The sequence below is a fragment of the Ursus americanus genome, chromosome 23, assembly GCF_024610735.1.
Source record: "Ursus americanus isolate L20-20 chromosome 23, mUrsAme1.1.p, whole genome shotgun sequence".
Classification (NCBI taxonomy): Eukaryota; Metazoa; Chordata; class Mammalia; order Carnivora; family Ursidae; genus Ursus; species Ursus americanus.
The window spans coordinates 27543796-27553530 of record NC_142149.1 but is presented as its reverse complement, the minus strand read 5'-3'; the positions used below and the strand labels follow the sequence as shown (position 1 = coordinate 27553530).

Below are 9735 nucleotides of genomic sequence, written 5' to 3'. Positions count from 1 at the left end.
GGGGATCATGTGAGATGCTAATGATATAAACCAAAGAGCACCTTGTCCCTTCTCAAAGAGCCTACATTTTATTGAGAAAGACAATGATGAACCAGCTTCTGGCTGGTTTTCCTTTCTTCCCACCAAAGAATTCAGCCTCTTCACCACTTGGAATGTCCGTTCTGTCCTTTTAGGTCTCTACCAGTTTCCTTCTTCATCATTCCAGACTTCGGGGTGGATCATTTTGGACGTTTTCCCCTGCCCCTTTGGCTAAATTAACCATCAACGTCTATATTTCCATACCACTTCTTGTACCAAGATAACACATTTTTTTAATGTATATCTCATTTGTGTGAGGCTTTGTCTCCTCATTTAAATGATAAGCTCCTTAAAGGCAGAGACAATTATATGCCCAAGTTTCTGTTTTTCACGTCTAGGACATAGAAGATTATCAATAAAATCTTATTTTATGGAACATTTTTATGTTTGATTTTCCAAAATCACTCTGTGAAATTAGTGTTGCACTTTTAGACTTTTTTTTTTTTTTTAAAAAAACAGATTTACAAATAATGAAGAACACAAAGGGTCAAATAACTTTGTCTGAAACCGCACATCTACTCAGGTGGCAAAGCCTGAAATCAGATGCAGAATCTGACTCTGAATCTGGCACTGCTGCTCACTTCGCTCATTTGGTTTCACTCTAAGCATTTAGAATCATGCCTTGAGAGTCATTATAAGATTGACATTCGCTGTGGTCCAGTATCGTCTTCTCTTTCTTGTCCTCATAGACCTCATGACAAACAAAAGCCTGAGCATGGTATATTAACTGGTACCACGTTATTAACTACATATTAACTTTTATTCTCAATTATTTCAGGGCAAAACCCTTTGTACTGGTTGCTTTGATGATCTCTCCCATTTTTCGTCCTCCTGATTACTCCATGTGTTTCCTCTGTTACCGTGCAAGCCTTGTCTTCTAGCTCTGACTGGTAGACAATTTCCTTCAGGTGAAGAATCACCTCAAACACACAAGTATGGAAGGCTGTCCAACTTTTATCCTTAATCATTGATTTGGTTCAATATCTTCTTTAAGCCATTAAAATTCTCTGGGTGTTATTTTTTTTTCTTTTTAATTCCTGAGATTACTTTTCTTTAAGATTAGAAAGGTAATGCCTTGAATAGGAAAAACAATCACATTTCAGAAAGATGATGCCTTAAGCTTTTCTATCAGCAGTTGCTCTTTTGGAGAATAAAAGGAATTGCACAAATACTTCATCAATGACATGTTTGCTTTGAAGATAATTTTCTACACTTCGAATAACAGACAATTTTGACGTTTGTTAAAGCGACACATATTAGAAACTGTGTTTTTGCTATTAGAGTGATATTTTAAATCAGTAATCGAACTTCAAAGAAAGAATAATTCACTGATTCATTGAACCAACACATAAATATTTATCTAGGACTCTCCTACTGTTTCATTATGTAGATCATTGAAAATAATGTCACTGAAAAAAAGTCATAGAATGATCGTTTAAAAACTTACTATCACAGATTAACTGTGGGAAGGAGGACCTGAAATTATGAAATCTTAAGTTCAGTATTTTAAAAAGCAGTTTTATTAATTGCAAGCCCATGCAACAATTTAAAATAAGTCTGTCCACTCCAGGAGTGAAGAAGAGCTACTTTAATTAACAGATGCAAGCTTGTAATTAGCGGGTCAACTTTTTGTGTGGAAGTGGATGTTTCCAAAGTACTGAAAGTATTTTATTTTTCTCACTTTAGTAGCTCTGCCATTTTCCAAACAATCTTGTTAGAGCATTAATTTACTTTACAACCCTCCTCTTTAACTTCAGGACATGAAGTGCCAACAATTCTCTTTTAGTGGACCCCAATTAATTTTCTGAGTTTTTTCATTTAAATAATATCTATTTTTTTAATATTTATTTATTTTAGAAAAAAAGAGAAAGAGAGAGAGAGAGAGCATGAGTGGGAGGGGCAGAGGGAGAAGGATAGAGAATCTCGAGTAGACTCCATGCTGAGCATGCAGCCTGATGCAGGGCTTGAGGGCAGGACTCTATCTCACGACTCTGATGTCACGACCTGAGCTGAAACCAAGAATCTGATGTTTAAATGACTAAGCTACCCAGCTGCCCCAATAGCATCTTACTTTCTGATGTTCATGTTAAATTCCATGCTATGGGTTTTGAGATCATTTCAAGGACCATGTATATTCTCAGGAAAACATTAACATTGGTGGAAACATTAATGGGCACTTGTTAAGTACAAATGGCAACTCAACAGAAGCAACTACACTAAGACTAGTTAGTGAGAGAGCAATGTTTTACTAACAGAAAGCTTTTAAGTTGTGTTCTACAGATGTGAATGTAACAATCCTCGGGAAGAATATGTAACTATGTAAAGCTCTCTGTGTATATACACATATACATAAATAAGTTTGTATACACAGCTCTTCCTAAGGAGAGTGAAGATCTATAGGTGAATTGGGCTCAGGACTTTCCTCTATTTTTTTCTCTATTTCCAAACCTATAACAAATATGTAAGAATTAGATAAAAGCCCAGTAATAATTAACATATATCTCTCTAGGTGGCAACTGATGCATTCAACATTGTCCTGTATCCACTTTCCAACAATGGGTACCATTAGTTACCTATGTGGATATGCTGCTCTCCCTTACTTGCTAGGTTTCAACATAGAATGAAAATCTTCATTAGGTTGAGATTGACTGTAACTTACTGTAAGAAATACTACTGATATGTAGTTTGTCTATAAAGTCAGGTGTAAAATGCATACTTATTTATGTCAACAAATTCAGTGGGCACAATAAAGTTGAATAAAATATCAAAATAGAACAGTTTAGGAAAGCATCAAAGAACAAGGCAGTCAGGACTTAAGGAGCTGAATTGTAGAGAGCAGTAGGGATACAAAGTAGATGAGTGATTGACTAGAGCTAGAGGTGGGGGAATTAAGGGATGATGCATGAAGGGTGCAGGGTTTCCTTTGGGGATGATGGAACATTTTTAATTCGATTGGGGTGATGGATGCACAACACCATGAATATACTAAAAGTCAAAGCTATTAAAAAAAAAATCACAGAGAAAAGAGAACTACGTTAAGATGGCCATTACATTCTGTGCCACTGCCTTTTCCCCGTGAGGCATTTGCTGATTCTTCAATGTAAACAGTAAACCCAAATGAGCAGTAGCCAAGTAAATACTGCTGCAGCTTCACAGGGATGCAGTCTCATAGGAGTCCAAGATTGAAGTCCAGGCCTCCAAGCCAACAGCAATGATTTTGGAGAAAAGGGGACCATAGAGGAATGAGACATACCTTTCGTGTGCAAATTCTCCTCAGCTATTTGCTGAATCTACAGCTGTGCATGCATAGAACGATATTCAAAAGAGAAAAAACAGAAAGCAGTTGAAAAGTGACTTTAAAACTTAGTAGATAATTTAGGAAGCTCACAATTTTGGGAAGGCAAGTTTCCATGAAGGTGGGGAATTTCAGTGAAGATGTCACACATGCTATACTCTAAATTTAAGGGTAAATCAGAACTATGGATCAGGTGGTATGCCCTGACTCTATGTAGATAAACCAGTGTGTAGGAAAAAATTTATAATATTAAATGCCTAAGAAAACCTGACAAATTCGTGATCTGAGTATTGAGTTCAAAAAGTTGAAAAAAAGTGGAAATTATACAAAGGAAGAAAAATGGAATTAATGAAATGGCAAGAAATATACAATAGAGAAAATAAATGGCCAGGTGTTGTTTCTTTGACAAGACTAATATAATTTATAAACATATTACAAGTCTGATTAAAGGAAAAAAGGTACAATATCAGGAATGAAAACTTAGGAACCAATAATATGACCATTAAAGATAATGAGCATACTCTAGTTCTATGATAATAAATTAATACAACTTATTAAAACTGCATAAGAAATACTAAATCTAAATCATTTTATATCCACTACATACATTGAATCAGTAAAATCTTCCCATGAAGAGAACTCTGGGTGAGATAAGACTCGTAGGGTGAACAAGGTGGTAGAATAGGAAGTCCCCAGTTCCTATTCTCGTCAATAAATGATAGCGCCATCCACACACAAAAATGTGGTTTTGGGAGCTTGGGGATCCAGGCAGGGGTTGATGAAATTTCAGCGAAGCCTAAGACTGAGGAGAACTGCTTGGAGAAGGCGGTCCCACATCTTAATGGCAGGTTTGCCAAACATGGTCACTTGCAGACTCAAAGAATTCATATACCCTGTGGACTGAGTCTCACTTGGCTCTGGTCCTGCAACTAGCTCCTTCTGCTGTTGATCTCCAAAGTTTCATTTGGTTTAAAAATAATATATAACTTTACTTGCACAGATAAAGCAGCAGAGGGGGAGATTATTTAGAGACCATAATCTTGTCTAGATAGTAAAGACCAGGTGTTCCCGATGATCCTAATTGTTTTATACTGATAGCTGTTTGCTAGGACATTACTGTTCTACTCTCTAGTAGTTATGTGTCAGTTTTCCTTAGTGCCAGTGAGTTCTTTGCAACTTAGAGGAAAAATTTTGAAAACAACAGGACATAACTGCCAAAGGTAGTAACAGAATTTGGACACTCATTTTCTGTGTCTGCCAAATTCCCCAGTCTGCCATGTACTTTCTTTGCAAATCATTCCACTTTATTCCTTAAAAACGGAATTTGGAACTGGTGGACTTGGAAGCAAAAGATCCTTAATTGTGTCATTATAGCATTTTATCAATATGTTTGCTTAAGGTAGGTGTGTATTAGAGTATTATATTTATATTTGCAAATTATATTAGCTTCTATCATCTTCTATTTCTCTTCCCAAAATGATGGAGTTTGTGATCTCTGAATCAGGATTTTTTTTCCTTATTTAATTGATTTAAGGCATTGATATCTCCCACATTCCCTGTGAGGCCTTTATGGGATGTGTCCTGTTTCAGGCCAGAACCTTTCTACTACTTTGCTGACTGGCTCCTTACCTTAGCTTGTGGGAAGAAAGCTTTTTATGTGAATTATGTAAGCACAAAATTTGGCAAGAAACTAAGAGGGAAAAAAAGCTTAAAGACACCATAGTCAACAAAGCCAATTCTTATGTAACACACATATATACACATACTTTATCACTCTCAGGAAGCACAGCACTTTGCCAATTTCAACTCAAAGATTAAAAATAAAAATCTCTCTCAATTCTAGCTTCTCACACAGAGTCCCTGAAAGAAAATCCCTCCCTTCCCCACCTCCCCTATTATGACTGGAGCTTAGAAACCATTTGAATCTACACAACCATGCAACAGAAAGAGATTCATGAGTGGGTTTCATTAGATTTATGCCATTGTATACCCCTGGACCCTTTAATCTGCAATGTGATGCCTTCCTGGTCACAGATTTGGGGTATCTGGTTTCATCACAGCTAGATTCTTTCTACAGCGGGGTTTCTCAGCCTTGGTACTATTGATATTTTCAACCAGATAGTTATTTGTTGTGGGAGTCTGTCTGGTACATCGTAGGATGTTCCATAGCATCTCTGGCCTTCTACCTAATAGATGCCAGTATCACTGCCCACTCAAACTCAGTTTTGACAATGGAAAATGTTTCCAGACATTGTCAAATGTCCCTGGGAGGCCAGTGGTTCCCAGTTGAGCACCAATGTCCTACAAAATGAAAACAAACTACAGAAATACAAAGGAAGAAGAAAGAGGACATTTCTGACAAGCATATTTTAAGATGTTTTAAGCTTTCCAGGAGGATCTTTATATCTAGATAATTTGGACATTTTCTTTTATAAGAGAGGTAGGGGCCACAGCAGTGTATCCATCATTTCAGATCTGACCTCTTGCCATTGGCTCCACCATACTTGGTCTTCTTTTGGAGGTCAGCTCGTAATAATTTCAGTTTCTTTTGAATCTCAGTCAGAATACCTATTTTCTGATCCAGAATGGACAATAACTGGGTAATGCAAAAATCAACATCATAGTTTACCCCACCAGCTGTCTCCTGGATGTTGTTCCCTGGCCATTGGCTTGATTCCTTCCATGAAGTCCTTGTATCCTCCGCTAATGGAGTGGATAATGTTTCAATGTCTCTAGCCTGTTCTTCCTCCTCACTCTGTATACAAGGTATTTTAATAAATCCATCCCTCTGAAGGGATGTTTTTGAATCTCTAATGTGATTTTCCAACATCCTTGGCACCTCAGGTCCAACCGGATAGAGACAACGATGATGCGGGCTTAAATCCAGAGTCAGTTCTTTCACTCTATTTGCGTATCTTAAAGTGTTGAGGGTGTTTTCACAAGAGGCCATCCCTGGAGAAATAGTAGCAATCATACAAGTGGAGGAGTTCTGGCCTATAAAGGAGTCCCGGAGCACCTGCGTCAGTTTGCTGGCTCTGAATGGGGTATGAGATTTGTTCTGACCCAGAGCCCGGATGCATTCTTTGAGAGCGAGTAGACTTTTATTAATCTCTGCCCCTTCCAACTGCCTTTTCCGGTTGGCTTTGGCAGTATCTGCTCCTCTTTCATTCCCAGCTAAGTCAACGAGGGAGAACTTGCCGTGCAGTTTCCCTCTTGACTTTAGGATGATCTGGAACACTGCGTGGCTCCTGGATGAGTGGGCATTGACTGATGTCTGTCCAGAAGTCCGACAGCTGTTTCCTAATTCCACGAGGTTCAGCACATCTTCCACACTACACACCTCCTGCTCCTGCAGTCCGACCACCTGGATTTGCTGATTGCCATCCTCAAGGACTTGCAGCTTCTTCTTCCAGTTCAACAGATCATACACCTTGCCCCCATAAATCTCAAAAAATGTCCCATAGACTTTGAGGTCCAGCTTCTCATAAGCTGTGGTTTTGAGCAGGAGGAAGACGTCCTGTGCCACCAGGGCATAAATGCCTTTAGAACAATCTTGGTCCCTTCCCGAAAAGGCTCCGCCCATAGTGTGCGTTTTCCCACTGCCTGTCTGCCCATAGGCAAAGCAGGTGGCCATGCCCTTACGGAAGATGGACTCCACCAGCGGCTGGGCAGTGAACTGGTACACTAACTCATTGGAGGCAGTGTCATCAAAGGCATGGTCGAAGCAGAAGGTCTGATTCTCCAGGTAGCGAGTGAGGTCTACCTTTTGCTTGGACTCATGCACCATGACCACGTTGTCGGAGGGGATGGTGATGACGTCCAGGTCCTTCATGGTGGTCTCTCGCTGGTTCAGCGGACGCTTCCTCACGCAGACGCAGATCCGGTGGTCTTCCCGCGGCTCCAGGCTAGACACCTTGCTGCAGTCCAGGTGCCTGCGGTACTCTTCGATCATGCGCATGATCTCGTAATTGGGGTTTCCTGTGTTGACATTGAGGGCACGCTGGGCTCGGATCTCCAACTGCAGCCGCCTGCGCTTCTCCCGCTGTTTTTGCAGTTTCTCAATTTCCCGTAGGCAGGGAGACTTTTTCCGCTTCATCAGGCAAGGATTGCTGGGGACCCTCAGAGCCACGCTGTCCCCTGAGGGCGTTTCGTTTTTCTGTGGGACAGCCGCAATCCACCCCGTGGCGGTGCACTGGTCCCCGATGGCCGAAGAGGGCGCCAGAGACACGGGCAGCAGGGAGGACGGCCTGTGGTGTTCAGCAGAGGCCAGCGCTGGATTCAGCAGGAATATGGTCTCTAGGTCAACCTTCTTGCCCTTTTTGACTCCTTTTTCGACCCACTCTACCGTGACCCAAGAGTTTTCTCTTTTGATCTCTGTGACCACAGCAAGATGGATCCGCCCGTCGCTGCGTTGGATCGCCACGCAGATGCCCACTTGGACGTCTCCCAAGTGCGGCTTCATGGGTTTCAAGGATGCGAGGCGAGGGACGGCGGGGAGACATAATTGGCTGGCCATGGTGAAGGATGGAGGTGTCAGGGCTCGCTTTCGGGGGCCCTTGGGGTTGGAGCAGCAGGACCGGAGCCCAAGCCAGCCTGAAGCGCCCAGGGCACTGAGGCGCTTGTGGTTTGCACCTGCCTTTGTGAGTCCCATCCTAGGGCTCCGCCTGAACCACTGGCGTCACAAAGGAATGGAGACAGGAGGCAGCGGAGCCTAGGGGCCGCTAGGTGAAAGCGAGGGGGCGGGGGGAGGTGTCGTCACATTCGGTTTTCTAGGTACAAAGACAGCTGGAATAGAAAAATTGTTCTCTGCCACCGAGTACGTAGGGGTCGGAGTATGGAGTGGCGTATGTGTTCTATGAACATTTGCGCTTAGGTTTTGGGACTATCCATTCTCCCCTGCAGTCTTGACCCGCAGCGTCAAAGCTCAGTGCTTCAGTTTGAGAACTAGTGAATGTTCCCCTCAACTTCAGCCTTCCAGCGATCAGCAGGAACAAGTGAAGGCAGAGCTGTCTGCAAATCACAGGCTTCTAAGGACAGGATCCCAGAGAAATTCCCTCCAACCTGCCATCCTTCTTCCGGCCAGCACCCTCTCCGAAACTCGCTTGACTTTAACCGTCACAGCTTGAAGTTATTCCTGTTTAGTGGGATTTCTCATTACAAAATCAAAACGAGTTGAATGCAGTAGGTTCTTGTGGTAATTTGTTAATATGGCAGTTCCTTCGGTGCGGGCGCATCTGGGGCTGCAAACACAGGGTTTATCAGGTTCCGTGTGGCTCTGAGAGCTGTAAAGCGGATTTTGTTGCATTGCAGACGCCACCATTTTTGAGATTATTTCAGTAATTACCTTTCTAAATTCCTTCAGTAATTACACGACTGGCCTCATTATCCATAATTTGGAGAGAAAGGAGGGACTGTTGGTGAAAAGAGAGAATTCATCTTATACTCTCTCCTCATCCCAAAATGTGTGTGTGTGTGTGTGTGTGTGTGTGTGTGTGTGTCCTTTAGAAGTTGTTAAGGTGGGGCCGGCAGGATGGTCAGGGGAAATGGAAAGGCAGCTAAGATCAGAGGCAAGCATATATTTTGGCAAGATTGCAGATTTTTTTTTTTCTGTAGGATGATTTGCTTGCAAAAACAACAACAACACTTAAAATGTTTTTATATGAGTCCTGGTATCTGGGTAGGCTTTGGTCTATTGTATACAATCTCATTTCACGTGCATACATTATAAAAAGAAATAAAATTGTTGAGTGCCTATTAGTATATCTGTTTGTATTCTTTCCAGGAAGTTTGATTACTTCACGTAATAGTGTATGCTTAATTTATTTACTATGATGAAAAAAAGTCATGTTCTGATTTTGAACTGTATAAAGTTATCTTCTCATTTTTCACTAGATGATATTGTTAGACATCTCAAAATATATAAATATGATAATGTAAGAAACAAAAACAACAACAACAACAACAACAAAATGACATCAACTGCTAGATAGGCCAACATGAAGATTAAGGTGACATTTTCTTTTCGTCCCGTATATCACACTGGCTTTTGGTAAGTATGATGGTAATTTCAGTGACAGCCCCAAAGTAGCATGAGGTAGCCTGGTGTCCTTACAACCCTCTTTAGGACCAAGGGGACATTATGGAAACAAATTCTTCTTATAAACTGACTTCTTTCTAATGGAAAGTTCCTCTCCTCAGTAAATTTAGTAAAGCTTAGATTTTTAAAAAGAAGGTATGGGGGAGCGAATATTGGATAAGTTGAATGAGTATGTGGCTCTCATTTCAGGCGGACGTGAATGCCAGTGGAGGAAGCCGAGAAAGGGCTTTATACGACTGTCTTTTTATGATTATTAATTTTTTTG

At 41.1% G+C, this 9735-nt stretch overlaps 1 protein-coding gene across 1 annotated transcript; it reads right to left on the bottom strand.

Moving 5' to 3' along the window:
- Positions 1-5837: 5837 nt before the first annotated feature.
- On the bottom strand, positions 5838-7889 carry KIF2B (kinesin family member 2B). The gene has a single exon (XM_045773102.1). It carries the CDS (start codon positions 7887-7889, stop codon positions 5838-5840), a length of 2052 nt encoding a protein of 683 aa, XP_045629058.1.
- Between the last annotated feature and the right edge of the window lie 1846 nt (positions 7890-9735).

What these genes read in the sequence shown, in the direction of transcription:
- KIF2B (XM_045773102.1), bottom strand. Translation starts at nt 7,889, where the DNA reads ATGGCCAGCCAATTATGTCTCCCCGCCGTCCCTCGCCTCGCATCCTTG.